At 36.3% G+C, this 18185-nt stretch overlaps 3 protein-coding genes across 4 annotated transcripts; 1 reads left to right on the top strand and 2 right to left on the bottom strand.

Annotated features, from left to right (window-relative positions):
• Window positions 1–105: 105 nt before the first annotated feature.
• On the bottom strand, window positions 106–1707 carry LOC103870932 (transcription factor TCP13). 2 transcript variants are annotated; one of them, XM_009149129.3, is made up of 2 exons: window positions 1450–1707; window positions 106–1234 (listed from the first exon to the last, which is right to left on the bottom strand). In XM_009149129.3, exons 1-2 carry the CDS (start codon window positions 1473–1475, stop codon window positions 295–297), a joined length of 966 nt encoding a protein of 321 aa, XP_009147377.1. In that variant the 5' UTR covers window positions 1476–1707; the 3' UTR covers window positions 106–294. The 2 variants fall into 2 exon arrangements, with proteins under 2 accessions (XP_009147377.1, XP_009147378.1); XM_009149130.3 differs by having other exon boundaries at window positions 106–1244; window positions 1450–1701.
• A 6814-nt stretch (window positions 1708–8521) lies between these two features.
• LOC103870934 (ninja-family protein AFP4) lies at window positions 8522–15319 on the top strand. Its single transcript, XM_009149131.3, has 2 exons — window positions 8522–10170; window positions 14631–15319. Exon 1 carries the CDS (start codon window positions 9326–9328, stop codon window positions 10157–10159), a length of 834 nt encoding a protein of 277 aa, XP_009147379.1. The 5' UTR covers window positions 8522–9325; the 3' UTR covers window positions 10160–10170; window positions 14631–15319.
• On the bottom strand, window positions 15155–17778 carry LOC103870935 (proline-, glutamic acid- and leucine-rich protein 1). Its single transcript, XM_009149132.3, has 2 exons — window positions 15620–17778; window positions 15155–15512 (listed from the first exon to the last, which is right to left on the bottom strand). The coding sequence occupies exons 1-2, from the start codon at window positions 16429–16431 to the stop codon at window positions 15254–15256; spliced, it is 1071 nt and encodes a 356-aa protein (XP_009147380.1). The 5' UTR covers window positions 16432–17778; the 3' UTR covers window positions 15155–15253.
• Window positions 17779–18185: the final 407 nt, after the last annotated feature.

Here is an 18185-nt window from a genome sequence, read left to right as displayed (position 1 = left end):
ACTCAGATCCTATGAAGAAGATACACGTAGATGAGAAATTTCTAAACACAGGTATGCATATTAGTAAATCAAATAATCAATTATCTGTTGATTTAATATGTTATCTGTTGAAAAAAACGTTGAGTCGTATAGAAATATATTAGGAAAAAGGTACACCATTAACTACCATTTCTTATAGAAAAAACATTAACTACCATATTATTTTTGTTTTGTGTCTCTTCAGTTGTGAGCACATCAAACATTAATTGTTTCCTTAATCTAATTTCACATCAGATTCTTACTCCTTCAGTTTTTCTACTTCCGGTCGAACTGGACCGACGGCATCGGGTTACTATTACCATGCAACAAGGAGTACAGGGTCGAAATGTTTTGGGAAGATGAAGAACTACCCATTAATGGCATTTGAAAGTGGCTTACCATTTGCCTTGGATCTGTTGTCTCCATAGTCCTCGAACCAGCTGATGTTGATGAGGGAAACAAAGATTGTATAGTAGTTGTTGTTGATGATGTCGTCACTGGACATACCAAGAACTGTGATTGAATTGGGACAAGACTATGTAATTGATGTTGATGATGGGGATAATCTGCCTGAAACCTCGTATGTTGTTGTTGATGCTGTTCCATGTATTGATAGGTTCCATAAGACCCAATATGATTATTGTTGGTTTCTTCACGGCTAGTAGTAGTATTGGACTCTTCTACACATCCATTAATTTTAAAACCGAGTTGGGTCGGATCTTGACCCGGTGGTTGACTAAGATTCAAGAACGCCTGGTGATGGTTGAAAAGACTGAAAGTTTCCGGCGAGACGGGCAAGGGAGGAAGCTCATCGATCTCATCTTTGGCTGCATTGAGCAACCAGTCAACGGCTTTACTAGGCTGGTCAAGGCCGAGACGTTCTTGAAGATCATAAAGCTGGATAGCCGTGGGGACTGATAATCTCACGCGTCTGTCACGTAGACCACGCAACGTACACACTTTGCTGTGACGGTCTTTGCCTCCAAAGGCACGTGAAACCCTAACAATCCTTCGATCCTTCGATTTCATCCACGACGACGAAGAAGAAGAAATCGAAGTTGGTGGCTTCTTAATAACGGGTTTGCCACTGGTGGCTACGGCTACGACGACAGCTTCTTCTGAATCTTCTTCTACTTCTCCGTTACGTCTTGTCCTAGTCCCGCCTGAAACATCGTCGTTTGCATCTCTCCAAGGTCCGGTATTCATAATACTAGTACTGTTGAGATCTTCAAAAACAATTTAGTTTAAAATTTCTAAGAATATCATATTATCCTTTAGGGTTTCTAATTTTTTTTTTGTAAACAAGTGATCGTAATACAGTGAAACTCACGAAATAAAATTATAAAAATAAAATTATTTGAAGAAAATTAGGGTGAAATAATGATTTATTTATAGATATTCGTTCACGAAAAATGAGATGTGTTTGCTTACTTGAGTTCCTGAGTCTGAACGGTCATGAGCTTGAACAGCAAATCTAGGGTTTTGCTATTTGATAAAGCGAGTAATAAGATGATGATGAAGAAGAGGGACTGAATAAGGATGAGAGATAGAGAGAAAAAAAGTATTTGATTCCGTTTTTCTTTTTCAAAAGCATGAATAAAATGAGAATATGAAAAGAAAAAGAAAATAAGAAAGAGGTAGATGCTTTTGGAAGTGAATATGAGAACCCTACCAGTTTCACAAGCCTCCAAAGTTTAGAAGAATTGCGACTATTTATGCTAAAAAGCTATGGATATGGTAGAGCCACGTGGCAAATTTCGCTATCCCTCGAACGGAAAATAAAATAAATGCTTTGATTAATCAGTCATATTCATTTTCATCTTTAATATTATGGATCATATCATATCTGTAAATCTATAGACGGACGAGAAAACACAATTCGGATATCATATTATCCACGTATAAGATATGAACGGCAATCATAGTACGGCTAAGAAGAAGATCTCAAACAAGCATACGTGAAGATAGCAAATTATTAAACATTTATTGACGTGAAGTTATACATAATAGCAGCTTGTCAAAACATCTAACTATTTCTCAGAGCATTTCCAAAATACACTATATACCTTCAAATATGAAATTTTTTGCTCTCAACGAATTTCAAAATTTCAAATTTGAAGTTTTGAGAAGCGAAACTATATATTTGAAATTTCATATTTTTATTTGTATTTTGGTCCATACAATTACACATCACATTTATAATTCATAAATATTTTTTGTTTATTATTTTAATCCTTATAAAAATTATATCTCATAAATATTTTAAGTTTTGTTTACAAAATTTAAGTTTACACATAAAATTAAATAAAACTTTAAAAGAAGGTTTAAAATATTTAAAACTAGATTTAGATAACAAAAATATACAAAAGAAACTTAACAAAAAAATTAAAATAGAGTTTTTTTAGATGCTCTGAATACGAAAACTAGAGCTTACGTCTGGACAGGTGTTGATTTTTATCTTTTTATAAATCGTTTTGTGAGATTTTTAATCATATAGGTTATTTAGATATTTTTATGTTCCTAAAAAATTACCCGGACTCGGAAGAATCCAATTCAAACCTTATCCGAAAATTTATAATATCTGAACATAGTTTAATTTTAAAATCCAACAACTCATACCCGTAAAAACCAAACTATATTTGAATGTATACCTAAATGTCCATGTTTAAATGATTATGTAAACAAATAAAAATAATTTTGCTAACCAGTTTGAATTATTTTCACTAATGGAGCAAAAAAAATGACACGTGAAATTATTATGATTAATACATAAAATAAATGACATCAAATTATTATGGTAAATACAATTAATGTAGTAATTTGAAAGAGTGAAAAATAAATGTAAAAGATGTAATAAAACATTAAAAGAAAATAATAAACAAACTGGTTGGAATTAATAAAAAAATATGTAAAGAACCACTTAAAAATATGCAAATATTATTTGTAATTCAGCTTTAATAGAATGGATAATCAAAACATTATAAATAAACTCGTTTTTGTCAATATAATGTTAATCGTTATGAAAGGGTTAATGCACGATTCTTAAATTTAATTTCACAAATTAGTAAACTAACATTTCTAGCAATATAATTTTGACATTTCGTTGATATAATTAGAAAGTCAGGACTTATACGAGTTTTTTTTTTTTTTGGGTGAAAGACTTATATGAGTTTTTTCCCCCAAAATTGTAATCCACCATGTTTTACAGGCGCCATTGCAGATTTGCAGTCAGTAGTCACTAGTAAAAGTGATCCTGGGTCTATAATAATGATACCATGACCGATTAAACAACCATATCACTTTATTATCAATGATGTAAAAACCACCAGCACTTAACGATGATTTTTTTTTTGTCAACAACGATGATGTTTTTACGTAATGAATTCGTAAATCATCAGAACTTCTTTACATTTTTACCTTAAAAAAACCATCAGAACTAGGCTTTTACAGTTTAGCAGATATAGCTTATGTTTAAGAGTTTTAGCCCACTTTTTAAATTGGATATCTTACGGATATTCGAATATAAAAGATATAGATATATTTTGAGTGAATTTAGACCTTGATTATATATACATATGTGACCATTTATGAAATGCAACTCACATATACAGTAATATTATATATATGGTCCTTATTTATATATTGTGCATGGGCATGCTGTTATCGACAATTTAATAAAAGTTGTGGATTACTGAATGCACGCCTCGCTCACCTTATTGAGTCATGAGTCTCATGACTGCCTTTTAGACACAAGTACATTTATTAGACATCACTAAACCCTAAATTATACTTTCTTCAAGTGACAATCGTTTTAACATTTTTTTATTTATTAAAAGGTTTTGTTTACGGACTAAGGTTGTGGCCAATTGCTATGTATTATATATTTGGATCTGGTAATATGTGTGATAGTATAAATATATTTATTGTATACTCTGATGAAAAGTTAAATGTATAAAAATATTTGTAAGATTGGATTGAGTTAATAATTTTTTTATATATTTATATGATTCGATATCATAGCTACTTTGCACTTGTATCAAAATTGTACATTGTCTTTATATAAATGATGATTGTAAGATATTAATAGGAAAAATAGCTAAGGGGCCTTAACAAAAAAAAAATAGCTAAGGGACGAAAGCAATATATATCCTTATGAATCAAAACAAAGGTAGTTAGGAAAATAAAGGGTGATGATGATCATGATATTTTAAGACATCACATGGTAAAAAGGAGAAATCGGACAAACTAAGAATCCACTAAGTCATGTCTACTTCACTGAATCCAAAAGTTTGTGGTTATCATGAGCAAGATTGGAATTTAATAGCTTTTTTATACTTCGTATCGTGATAACAATTAATAATTAACCATGAGAATGACGGGTCTCGTCCTATACGAACATATTTGAAGACGTAAGTCAAATATATAAATTCACCCATGAAGACAAAAAAAATTGTTTTTGTTTTGAAAAAGGGATTTTATGAAGACAAATTCTGAATTATTCATATAAATGTTTGGTACAGAAGTATATACATTTTCAAAATTGGACTGTTATTATTGATCCCATACACCTCTTTTAAAATATTCTAGCGACCAAAAAGAATTCGTAAATAGTATGAATCATCTTTATGAGTAATGTGAGGTATACGTGGATATTGCAAATTATAGAACTCGAAATTACTAATTATGGTCGTTGAAATAAAATAGTCAAATCTATACAATGCCGTCGGTACGCATGCCATTTCGAGACGTATAGAATTTAGTTTCTTCCATCGAAGTTTGAAATCTCTACCAAAACTATACAAATACGTTAACTACATACATATATATTTCGACAGAAGCCACATTTCTGAGATTTTAGCACTGTATAGTTGACTCAATGATCCAGAACATTAATTGGTCTTTCTACCAAAAACGTTTATATATAGTCCGCGTGTGAAAGAGTTAACTAAAAATTGTAATAGTCTAAGTTATTGTAGATTATGTGTTTGTGTTAAATTTTCTGTGTTTAGCATAGTAGTTGTATATAGTTATGACTGTTCGTTATATACAGTGGTTTTTTTTTTTTGTTAACTGGCCATACAATTAAACTAAGTTTTGATTTCCAAACAGTTCCCTCCGATTATATCTGGTTTACATGGAAAAATAAAACGTATCTGAAGCTAGCTTCTTTAATTTTGCTAGTGAATATGACATTCATAATATGTATAGATAAAGTTAAAATTAAAGACAAAACAGCTGACTAAAATGTGTATTTATTACGTAGTTGTATACATTGGCTAATAGGTAGATGAAGAGTGAAGAGGTTGGGCATCTCGAGGGAGAAACTGAAGAAAACAGAAGAGAAGAAGAGAGATATCTCCTCTTAAAAAAAAAGAAGAGAGTTATCTGCTCAATGGTCCCCCCTCCTTTCCCATTCACTTTTCTCTCATATAGTTATTTAAAAATATTGAAAATTATTTTATATCTTGATATAAAATTGATGAACAAACACATGCATACATATAGTGCCTGAGCTTAGTGTAATTGTTGCTATCTTAAATTTTACTTTGGGGCAAAGTGACAAGCATATGCTGCATATATAATTAACACTAGGTGGATTTTATATTAAAAAAAAGATGGCATCAGTGAAAAATCAGAGATATATAACTTATGAATCTGTTTCTATTGCGTAGGGTAATAAACTTTGTATCTGCACCGTTCCTGTCCCAAACACCAATCCCTATGTTCAGTCCGTATGTTAACATACTCGATAGTAACCTAACGTATGTATTTTTATTTTACTTTTGTCATCCGCAAGATATGTATTTTATGTGTGTTTAGATAAGTTTATGCAAGACTTTTTACCTATATAATGGTGTGCACATGTACACTACGAAATTCAAATATACTATGTGAATGTTTTATTGGTTGTGTGGTACTTTCGTGGATCCAGACGCTCAGGCCAACAAAAGAAATTGAGAGGGCAAAATCTAAAGAAGTAAAGCCCAATGGATAAAGTCTTAGAAGTCAGAAGGTGTTGGAATATCTCTATTGGGGATTTTAACGTTTGGACCTTACACTAAGCAAGGAAAATATTGTATTTAAAATAGAGTTTTGATGTTGAAATACTCATCTCAAAAGTATTTAGAATTCAGTGAGATTACTCTTACAAGTATTGCAACCCTTAGAAATTCCAGTATACCAATTTATAGTAAAGTCGGTTTTATATAAGTTGCATCGTTTAAAAGTAAAATAAGATAAAAGCCTAAACAAAAAATTAGTCTAAGCTTGGTTGACCATGCTTAGGTAGATGTTAATGCTATCATGTCCCTGCAACTTGGTTGCATATTGTCGTGAATCAATGAATAAAACCACACGTGGCGTACTCTGTCAAGCGAAACGTGTCAGTAATCATATGATCTTTGAGAGATTAAATTAACAAGTTGGCCACTATGGGGATCCCACAACTCGATCTGCTCTTGATTGTTTGCGTCTCTTTAGGAGATCCTCCATTCCTCTTCAACTTGTTAATAATACTTAGGGTTTTATGAAATTTTAGCACTAAATGTATATGTATATAAAGAGCTGGACGCTCTAAAGTTGATCAATAATACACGTATGTGTACAAAATCTAACCACGGTTAACAACATGATAATAATTTTTTTGGTTTTGATAATCAATAACGACACTACATTTGTAAGAATTGTTGAACTTGAAGCAACTCACATTCTATCACAAGCGCGTATTGGTGTTAGCTAAAATTATTTATTGCTTGTCGGGGCCCCAGTCTGACTGGATAAACGTGGCGATAAAGTGACTGTCGTAGTTGATCACGTTGATGAAAAGACACGTGTCAAGTTGTGCATCAACAAGTAGCCTACGTCTACGCTAAGCTCTCTTCCCATTTGATGCCCTTTACCACGTGGCGTGGTGGGTGTGTGTCGACCTTTTCTTGTTTCCAACAGAGAGAAATACTAGTATAATTTTTTTTAACAATTAATGAAAGTTCCTATCTATTCATGTCAACGAAAACCCACTAATTTTTTTAAAGTTTCTTTTTGTTGCAAATAGAATAATTTATATGGCAACAAAAAGAAACTTTAAAAAAAATTAGGTGGTATGGGAAATTATTTGGGAATACTAGAAAGTTTGGGTGGATCTAAAACACAAATTTTTGGTTTTTTGAATGAAGGAGTAAATAATAAGGTGAACAGTTGGACGGTCCGGTTCCTAACTAAGGGCGGGAAAGAGGTGATGATAAATTCAGTGGCGTCGACAATGCCAAATCATACTATGTCTTGTTATAGATTACCAAAGACAGTTATAAAGAAAATTACAGGGGCTATTTCTCACTTCTGGTGGGGTAGTGGTAACAATAAAAGAGGTATACATTGGTTTTCATGGGATAAAGTATGTAAATCTAAGGAGGAGGGAGGTCTTAGCTTTCGTGATCTTCAAGATTTTAATACGGCCTTATTGGCTAAGCAATTATGGCGGTTGATAGATAAACCAGATTGTTTGTTTTCAAAGGTATTTAAAGGCCGATATTTTCGGAATACTGATCCATTGGATCCTCACAGATCTTATTCACCTTCCTATGGTTGGAGAAGTATCTGCTCAGCTAGATCTCTGGTTAATAAAGGGCTAATCAAAAGAGTAGGATCAGGACAGACCATCTCCGTATGGAATGATCCGTGGATTCCTGCTCCTCGCCCGAGGTCAGCTAAACCAAAAACGCTACCCCAATTTTTAAATCCTTCTTTGAAGGTGGATCATCTCATCGATCCGTTGACTAAGTCTTGGAATGTGGATTTGCTCAATGCATACATACATCCGGATGATGTTAAAATTATTAGAGGCATGGCTATAAGCCGGAATGATAGGAAGGATTCTTATGGGTGGCCTTTCACAGAGTCAGGAAAATATTCTGTTAAGTCTGGATATAGGGTTGAAAAATTATTTCCAGATAAAGCACATGATTTAGTTCCTTATGGTCCGAATATCAAACCACTTTTGGCTTTTTGTTGGAAACTTAAATGTCCCCCGAAATTGAGACATTTTGTTTGGCAAGTTCTCTCATATACTATATCGGTTTCAAAAAACTTAAGGTCAAGGGGGATTAATTGTGATACTCGATGTAGTATTTGTGGCGCAGAGGAAGAGTCAGTTAATCATGCTTTATTTGAATGTCCTCCAGTTCTGCAAACTTCGGCTTTATCGAAAATCCCCTCAGCCCCTGGTGTTTTTCCAACGAATTCGGTATTTACCAATATGGATTATCTCTTCTGGAGATTGCCAAAAGCATGATTTTAGTAACTTTCCATGGATTATGTGGTACATTTAGAAAAATAGAAATAATAAAGTTTTCAATAATAGAGATGGAAATCCTCAGGAAATACTTAGATATGCAGAAGTGGAGAGCGAGGTATGGGCGGAAGCTCAGACTACAATTCCAAAAAAACAAGTTTTGGGCCCACAAAATTTTGAATGGCAAGCATCAGGACAGTCAAGAATTTGTTTTGTAGATGGTGCGTGGAAAGAGAATGACAAATTCACGGGGTAGGGATGGTTCTGCAGAGTAGTAGGATCAGAAGAGAAGATGATGGGGGCGATGAATCTCCGAAGAAGCTTATCAGCTCTACATGCCGAATGTGAAGCTTTGATATGGGCTATGGAGTGCATGAAGACCCTTGATTTTTCAGACGTAGTTTTTGCAACAGACTGTTCTCAATTGGTGAAGATGGTGTCCTCACCAGACGAATGGCCAGCTTTTGCTACACACATAGAGGAGTTTCGACGCAGTAAGTGTTTCTTTCCTTCCTTCAAGATTCGACATATACCAAGAGCAACTAATCTAGTGGCGGACAAGCTTGCACGAGGTGCTCGGAGTTCCCCTTCAGCTGTGTTTTATGTTGATTCTACCCCACCGGTTTGATTTTCCGAGCCGGAAGGTTTCTTATCATAGTTTAGTTATTGTTGTCAAAAAAAAAAAAATAATAATTTATATGGCATATTAACTGGAATAATGGTATATTTGGTATTTTTTGTAAGCCAACTTGTGTGAAATATACTAAAAGGAAATAAATCCGTACAACCCGTCAACTAGGCTTATTAAATAACTAAAAACATGATTTTCCTGACAAATATAAAATACTGCAAATTGTAGTACTATAGTTCATAATAGTAGGCATTTGGTACTTGTTTTAAGAAAGATTGTTTCGTCTCGAAATTGTAAACGGAAGTTAGAAAACAAATTTGAATTCGAATGCTCTGACTTCAGTTTTCAGATATTCTCTAAGCATTTACTGTATTTTTATTTTGATAATCATGGAGATGTTAAGAGCAAGGGGAGGCACAAACGCCGTCGTTCAAGTCCCAAATCTATCTACTAACAATCTTTTGCAGAAGTTTTTCATCGCAAGCAACCTTTTTGGTCACAGGGACTCTGAGGATCGGGAAGAAGCAAAGAAAAAAGATGAAGAGGATGATAAAGATATTGAGCTAACGTTAGGTCTTTCTCTGAACGGTCAGTTTGGCACGGATCCGAGATCGAGGAAAAGGAAGAACTCTGAACTGGGTCGATCTTCTTCCATACCTGAAGGTTTCATCTTCGACGGACAAAGATCCGGTGACGTTTACGGCGGAGATATGCGGCAGACAGTGTGGCAAGGAGTTTCGGACATGTTTTTCCAGCTGGATCGGACACGTTCTCTGCCTGTGGAAACGGAGGCGGAGACTAAGAGGAAGCGATCGGATAAGACAATGGAACTTATGGCATGTAACGCTCCTCCTCCGACAAAGGAAAAGGAAGAGAAAGATTGTTTTATTGTCCCTGGCCCGGTCAACGGGAGGGGCAAAAAGGGAAATACGACGAATAAGGAGAACCAGAATGTTTCTGGAATGGAGAAGGCGCGGTACATTTTAGAAGACATGCCGTGTGTTTCGACAAGGGATGTCGGAGCTGACGGGAAACGAGTGGAGGGGTTTCTGTATTGGTATGGAGGAAACACGGAGGAGGTGAAGATAGTGTGTGTCTGCCACGGCAGTTTTCTTTCTCCGGCGGAATTCGTTAGGCACGGCGGAGGCACCGTGTCCGCTGCTGATATTATGATAAACCCTCTTAGACATATCGTTGTTAAACTACCTTCTTCTTCCTTGTAGTTAAGCTTCATTGACAAATAGTATGTTTGAAATAAAGATCTTCTGTTTTATTGATGAAATAGATGAGTATATATACTCAAGAACTTAAACAAGACCAAAGCTTAACGTAAATAGGAAAACCTAATTGTTATCCTTATCAGAAACTTAAATAGAAAACTTATCCTAAGTTATATAGGAGTTATCCTCCAATACCCCTCCTCAAGTTGGAGCATGTAGGTTGTTAATGCCTAACTTGAGAAGAAATGAATCGAATTCTTTACGTCCAAGAGCTTTGGTTAGAATATCGGCAAGCTGGTCATGAGTCGAAACATGAGTCGTTCTGATGACTCCTTTAGTTATCTCATCTCGTACAAATTGGCAAATGATCCCCATATGCTTAGTCTTTTCATGTAGAACCGGGTTAGCGCTTATATGTAGTGCTGATTTGTTGTCGCAGCAGATGAGCATTGGTTCCTTGTGTGTAATACCAAGTTCAGTAAGCAAATCCTTGATCCAGATAAGCTCCTGTGTTATAGCTTTTAGTGCTCTAAACTCGGCTTCAGTTGAAGAAAGAGAAACACAATCCTGTTTTCTTGTCTTCCACGCTACAGGGGACGTCCCAAATTGTACAATCATGCCAGTTAGCGATCGATGCGTCACCGGACATGCGCCCCAATCTGAGTCACACCAACCAGTCAAGGAGAGCGGAGCATCGGCACGACATAGAACCCCTTGTCCAATCGTCCCTTTTAAGTACCGCACAACCTTGAAGGCTGCAAGCCAATGTTCCTCTCTAGGCTTTTGCATGAATTGAGTGAGAATGTGGATAGAATATGCAAGATCTGGTCGAGTAGCTAGAAGGTAAATGAGTCTTCCAGTAAGGCGTCGGTACCGTTCTGGATCATCAAGAAACGGACTGTTTGATTTTGCGAGCTTGTGGTTTTGATCCATAGGTGATCCAGCCGGTTTACTTCCAAGCAAGCCACACTCCGTAATGATATCAATCGTATATTTACGTTGACATAGATAGATTCCTTGTGGTCCTCGTGCGACTTCGAGGCCAAGAAAATATTTGAGAGAACCCAAATCCTTCATAAAGAAACATGTTGATAAATATGTTTTGAATGATCGTATTGCATCTGATGAGTCTCCCGAGATAATCAAGTCATCGACATAGACAAGAATGCGCAGTGTGACTTTGTTGCGTGAATACACAAACAGTGAATGGTCTGAGCATGTCTGAGAGAATCCATATTTCACGAGGGCTTCAACTAGTTTAGCAAACCAACACCGGGGTGCTTGTTTTAACCCATAGAGTGACTTTCTGAGACGGCAGACTCGGTTATCGTTTGGAGCTGCGAACCCCAAAGGAATCTTGATATACACTTCATCATGGAGATCTCCATGAAGGAAGGCATTGTGTACGTCCATTTGATGTATCTCATGATTCTTCTTTGCTGCAATATCAAGAAAAATGCGGACCGTCGTCATCTTTGCTACTGGTGAGAACGTCTCTGTGTAGTCGAGACCTTCTTCTTGATTATTTCCCAGAACAACCAGTCGAGATTTATGGCGTTCTATTTTCCCATTTGCCAGAAGTTTAATGGTGTAAATCCATTTAGTTCCAAGAGCCTTTTTGCCTGGTGGGAGTTCTTGAAGATCCCACGTATGATTACGTTCAAGTGCATCCATCTCTGTTTTCATAGATGCCCGCCATACATCGTATTTCATTGCCTCCCGAAAATGCTTAGGCTCGATATTGGTTGTTAAAGCCACAAGATAGCTACGATGGGAAGATGAAAACCGATCATAGGAGACAAAATCAGATAGAGGAAAGATCGTACCTGAAGACGGCTGAGGCGCGGATGAAGGAAGAGAAGAAGTGAAGACAGGGATTGTAGTAACCGTATTCACGACATAGTCACGTAGTCGAGAAGAGGGCATTCGTGTGCGCTGACCGCGTCCCATATTGTCTGCAGGTTCTATAACACCTGGTGTGTCTGTTGCAGTCGTTGTAGTCAATATCTCTGTTTCATCATCTGGCTGTGTTGTTTCGACTGGTGTCTCAGTATGTAAGGCACTTTGATCATCTTCTGTTTCTAGATTTTCTTCTTGTATGTTTGAGTTTACAAACGGTACTGTAGCAAGGATCTCCTCAGTCTGTGACGTCGTTTTCTTATCAGAATAAGGGAATATAGTTTCTTGGAATTCAACATCTCTTGATATAAACACCGTTTCTTGCTCCAGGTCAAAGAGTTTCCAGCCTTTAGTACCCGAAGGATAACCGATGAGTATGCACCGTCTGCTTCGTGAAGCGAACTTGTCACCCTTAGTATTTTTATTATGAGCATACGCTAGGCATCCCAACACACGAAGATGAGACATGGTCGGAGGCTGTTCATGGAGAATCTCGTATGGAGTTTTGTTATTGAGCAAAGGTGATGGTGTTCGATTGATGAGATGTCCTGCGGTCAAAACACACTCTCCCCAAAATTCGATTGGCAAGTTTGCTTGAAACCGTAAGGCACGTGCAATGTTGAGGATGTGTCGATGTTTCCTTTCAGCCCGTCCATTCTGTTGCGGTGTATAAACGCACGATGTTTCATGGATGATCCCTTGTTCTTTGAAGAAACGTGTGAGACAAGTGAACTCTGTTCCGTTATCACTTCTCACTGTTTTTACTTTCTTTGAAAATTGTCTTTCGACTAAGAGTAGGAAGTCTTTGAGTTGTTGAGAAACCATCGATTTATCTGGCATCAAATACAACCATACGGCTCTTGATCTGTCATCAAGGATTGTGAGAAAATATCTAGAACCGCAGAAGGCTGTTGTTCGGTAAGGTCCCCAGACATCACAGTGTATTAAATCAAAAACTTCTTTTGCATTATGAGAACTGTCTGGAAAACTAAGTCGAGTTTGTTTGGCTCGAAAACAAATATCACAAGTTTTGATAATATGTTCATTAGAAGATGAACTCTTAATCTCAGGAATCATGCTGGTAATTCGAGAAGATGGATGACCAAGGCGCCTATGCCACAAAACTGAGTCTTCAAGGACATTAGTCTGCAGCGACACGAATGTTTCAATCCCTCGAAACCGGTACAATCCCTCTCCTTCTCTTTCACCCGCTCCAATCAGCGTCCTCGAGGTACGGTCCTGCAATATCATAAGTTTATCAGTGACTTGTCCAACAAGAAAATTATCAGAAACAAGTTGACCGAAGGAGATAAGATTGGTATGAAATCCTTCGACGTAATACACATTCTGAATTTGCAGTTTCGGAGTGAGTGTTACGGTTCCTTGTTTTGAAGCTACAGCACCGGACCCTGCTGGTAATAAGACAGGTATGGTCGGAATATCTCTTGTATTTTCCATCAAATCAAGATGTCCCGTCATATGATGAGTTGCGCCTGTATCTAAGATCCAAATACAATCATCACTCTTACCCTTTAGACGATCTGTTGTTGCTCCTTTGTTGATTAGTTTCTGCACGATGTTCCATTGGTCATCTGTGATACCAGTTAACCCAAGACGATCTGCCTCAGTGATGGTTATGTTTGCTTGAATCTCTTTTGGAGTTGTGTTCAGAACCGTGGCTGTATTAGCTTTCAGGTTTGCACTACGATCCTGTCCAGACGAGTTGCTGTTTGTAGGTTTCGTATTGCGATTAGTGGTTCTGTTTTTAGAATTTTCCCACCACTCTGGATAACCAATAACGGTAAAACATCCTGCAGCATCATGACCTGTACGACCACAAACCGTACATTGCCGAGTTGGGTCCCTGTTTCCAGGTCTTGTTGTAGTAGGACGTGGAGAATTTGATGGTCTGGTTTGTGAAGCAAAACTCATGACAGCTGGTTCTGGCTTTGTTGTTGATCGAAGAATCTCGTTTTGTGTTATTGTTTGATATACACTATCAAGATCCGGAAGAGGAGAAATTGCACAAATTTGAGAGCGTATGACTCCATGCGTAGACTCGTCAAGTCCGGCAAGAAAGTCATGGACCCTCAGAGTTTCCGTTTCTTTTTCTTTTGCTGTATTCAGGTCGCATTCACACTTGCCGCAACTGCATTGTTTCGAGTTCATACACTCTGCAATGCCGTCCCATAGTTTTGTGAGACGCCCAAAATACTCGTCGATAGACGAGCCATCTTGTTTGCAATTTGCGAGCGCGTTTCTTAGCTGTTGCAAGCGTGCTCCGCTTTTAACCGAATACCGCTTTTTGATGATGTCCCATAGGTCTTTTGCGACTTCACGGGTTGATATTGAAGATCTGATTTTTGGTTCAATGGTTTGTTTTATCCAACCTACAAGAAGATGATTATTTGCAATCCAATCTTCAAGGTAGTTTGAATCGGCTGCCGGTTTAGGAAGACTGCCGTCGAGGAATCCGAATTTCTTCCGTGAGCTTATGGCCATACGGAAGTTGATAGCCCATTCATCATAATTTAACCCATTAAGGAGCGGTTGTGAAATCACAGCTCCAGGATTAACACTAGGGATTATCATTTTCAATTTTCAATACAAAATTAATTGGTCATTTTTCTCTTTTGATTATTTGTGTTCTAAAGTTTATTTTGTTACTACAATTGTATTTAGCTAAACAATATATTTGCTTAGAGAGCCAATGATAACATCTTTCAAAATTCTAGAAGGTTAATTCGTTTTTTCAAAAAAATTAAAATTTGATTTTAGGATATTTTAAATAAAGATTATTAAAAAAAAAACTCCACAAAACTACATAAAACAATTTACAAGTGTGAAATCATATTATAGCCACAGTTCTGTAATGTTTTATGTCATCTTGCTCTCATCAACTCAGAGACCATATATGGAGAGATGGAGCTCAACCTTCCTATGCCTTTCTCTTTAAGTTAAACTCGAGAGACAATAGAATTTCATGTACTCAACACGTTAACCAGATTTACCTTTTCGAGCGAATAATTAGAAAATGAAGTTTGTTTAAGTAGTCTTTTAGGTACTACTACTATATATAATACGTTAAGAAATATAAAGTAATAACAAAATGTGGTCTTTCTGTGTATCCATCACCATTACATAAGAGTTATATCATCCTTCAACCAGTATACAAACATTCGGTAACAAAAGTTTTATCTACTTGAATAACCAGCATTTTAAAGGACAGTGGAAGCAAGAAAAACAACCACTTGTCCAAGATTTTGGCGATTGCGGTTGAGACTCTATTTTCTTGGACGCCTTCCGTTGTGGTTGTGGTTCTGAATGCGGCAGCGGTTCCGGTTGGGGCGGTTGCATGGGCGATTGAGGCAGCAAATACTCAGGTCTTGTCTTTTGTGAAAGGTTCCCTCTGATTTCCAAAGACGGTGTTTTGTCTATTCCATCTTCTTTCTGCAATCTGTTACATGAATTCCAAATAAAAGTTAGTTTAGGGTTTTCAGTGGTTTCTTCCTGCGCAAGAAATCTTTAATGATGTTTTTTTTTTAAATTCTAAAAACTACTTACACTGGGAAAGCGAAAGAGCAAATGCTGTTATTGCTTGTGTCCGAACGACAAGAAATGGTCGGGGAATGTGAAACTGTGCTGTTTGTATCTTCTGTTTTATTTTCCTTCGCATCTTCTATTTCTTCTTTCTCTTCTTGTTTTTGGACCTTCTCTTCGAACATATCTTCTCCTTCCTCTTCTTCATGATCGTTGTCGCTTTCTTCATCTTGATCATCATGGTTAATCTCAGAGTCTGATTCTTCTTCATCGTCTGGTTTCTTCTCTGAAATCGTTTCTTTTTCAGGTTCTGTGGGTTTCTTAACCTGAAGGGTTGGAGGAGGAAGAGGAAGAGGAACCGGTTTGATTTCGGTTATCTCATGAACCGGTTCTTCAAATCTTGGTATCTCACCCAGTCTCAACCCTGCAGGCACTCCATGATCTTCCCTTGTTGAAATGCTAAAATTCCCATCGTGGATGCTAAACAAGGATTCATTAGAAGCAATACTCCAATCCGTCGAATTAGACGGTTTACTACAGAAAACCGAAGATGGAATCCGGTTTGGATCGTAACCGGGTAAATCAGCAAGGTTGTGCTGGTGAACCGAGGACCATGACGAACCGGTGTAAGAGCTCACGGAGGAAGTATAAGCCTGATGGGACTCTCTCTGTTTCTGTGCCTCGGCTGCAGACAATGTTGGCTTGGGAAGAGGAAAGTGTCTGATGTCAAAATGTCCATCGGAAGAATCAGATGTGATTGATGATGATCGTGACGATGAAGATTGAGAAATCGAATCCGTCCATTGTTGCTCTTTGCTTTCAGTTTTCGTTTCCATTGTTGTGTGATTGTAAAAAAACTTTTTAGAAAAACAGAGCGCTCTGCTTTTGTGTGGTTGAAGAAAATAGAGTTACAAGATGAATTGATTATCCGGAGAGAAGTTATAAATGAGAGGGAGAGGATTGAGAATAAAACTAACGAGGGTTTATATAGTAACCAAAAAAAAAAAACAAATACAAAAACAAGAGTAACAAAAAGAATCAATGAAGCTTTTGTTTGTTTGTTCGTTTTCAGTTAGCTACTAGATTGTCAGTTAATGAAGCGGGAACGATTAAAGAACTAAACTAAGGGGATTAGTTTCAACGATATTAAGAATTTAATTCTAGTGCAGTGTTGTTTGTTTATTAATTTTTATTCCTTGCTAATTTTAGGAGGATAAAGGTACATGGAGAATAGAACTCCAGCTCACTACCACTTGTCAAATAATTGTTGGTTTAATCAATCTTTGGACAGTAAAAGTAATATGCAAAAACTTTATTCGGTTCAACTATCAAATCCATAATGTCATCGACGTTCAGCAACCGACAGATGATAGACCGGATTCCGGTTTGCGTTGATCTTGAATCTGAAAACAACAATCAGTGAGTGCAAGCGGCGGCAGTTAATGAACCGGTTTGGTATGATTTAAAAGTTGAACCCTGGATAAGTTGAAACTGGGTGGAATAAGATAACCGGAAGCATTTCTGCTTCTTGCCAGACATCATTGCTTCAAGAAAAATGAAATGGTTTTGGACCTTTAGAATATTCCATGAACTGAGTTCCGAGCTTAACAGATATGATAAGTCATGATTTTAATTCGGCCAAGCCCAGTACAAATGTCCAACGATCATGAAAAGATGCTGAAGGAGCATCGATTTATGATTGGAATGGTGACATAAGCGACTGTAAATGGTACGTGAGGTTAGTAGAGATTCACCTTTAGTTTAAACGCATAGATTTTAAAAAAAAATTCAAAAATATGACAATACTGTTTTAATGCATAGTTGCATTTTACACAAACAAATAATGATGATTAAATAAGTTTGAAACCTTTGTTGTTTCCGTTTCTCAAGATAATAACGATTTTACTATGGTTACTCTAATGATTTATGGAGTATATGCAGTTTTACTAAATTAATTGATAAAAAATAAAAATGATACCCATGTACCATGAAAGAAAGTTTAACATACATTAACACAAATGTGAAATGTGGTTAGAAACTTTAAAACAACACTAAAGATTATATGCTTCAATATATAGAGCATTTACCGAAAAACTCAAAATTTTCATAGGGGTTAACACATAGATTTTGAGAAAAATTCAAAAAATATGACAATAATATTGTTTTAATACATAGTTGCATCCTTTAATAACATATGATGATGTTTAAAGAAGTTTGAAACCTTTGTTGTCTCTATTTTTCTAGGAAATAACAATTTTATAGTGGTTAGTCCACTAATTTATGGAGTATATGCAGTTTTACTAAATTAATAGAAAAAACTTAGAACGATGTCCATGTACCATGAAAATGAGTTTAACATACATTAATAAAAATGTATAATGTGGTTATAAATTTTAAAACAAATCTAAAGATTATAGGCTTCAATATATAGAGCATTTACCAAAAACTCAATATTTTCGTAGGGCTTAACACATAAATTTTGAGAAAAATTCAAAAATTATGAAAATACTGTTTTAATATAGAATTAAATCCTACAATAACATATGATGATAATTAAAGTGGTCTGGAACCTTTGTTGTTTCTGTTTCTC

The sequence above is a fragment of the Brassica rapa genome, chromosome A05, assembly GCF_000309985.2.
Source record: "Brassica rapa cultivar Chiifu-401-42 chromosome A05, CAAS_Brap_v3.01, whole genome shotgun sequence".
Lineage (NCBI taxonomy): Eukaryota > Viridiplantae > Streptophyta > Magnoliopsida > Brassicales > Brassicaceae > Brassica > Brassica rapa.
The sequence above is the reverse complement of the archived record's forward strand: the minus strand, read 5'-3'. Positions and strand labels throughout refer to the sequence as shown.

Excerpts from the sequence above, each read along its gene's own strand:
- LOC103870932 (XM_009149129.3), bottom strand. The coding sequence starts at position 1,475 with ATGACCGTTCAGACTCAGGAACTCAA. Across the intron at positions 1,235-1,449 it reads GTTCAGACTCAGGAACTCAA|TACTAGTATTATGAATACCG; the intron begins GTAAGCAAACAC and ends AGATCTCAACAG.
- LOC103870934 (XM_009149131.3), top strand. The coding sequence starts at position 9,326 with ATGGAGATGTTAAGAGCAAGGGGAGGCACAAACGCCGTCGTTCAAGTC.
- LOC103870935 (XM_009149132.3), bottom strand. The coding sequence starts at position 16,431 with ATGGAAACGAAAACTGAAAGCAAAGAGCAACAATGGACGGATTCGATT. Across the intron at positions 15,513-15,619 it reads TGCTCTTTCGCTTTCCCAGT|ATTGCAGAAAGAAGATGGAA; the intron begins GTAAGTAGTTTT and ends TTCATGTAACAG.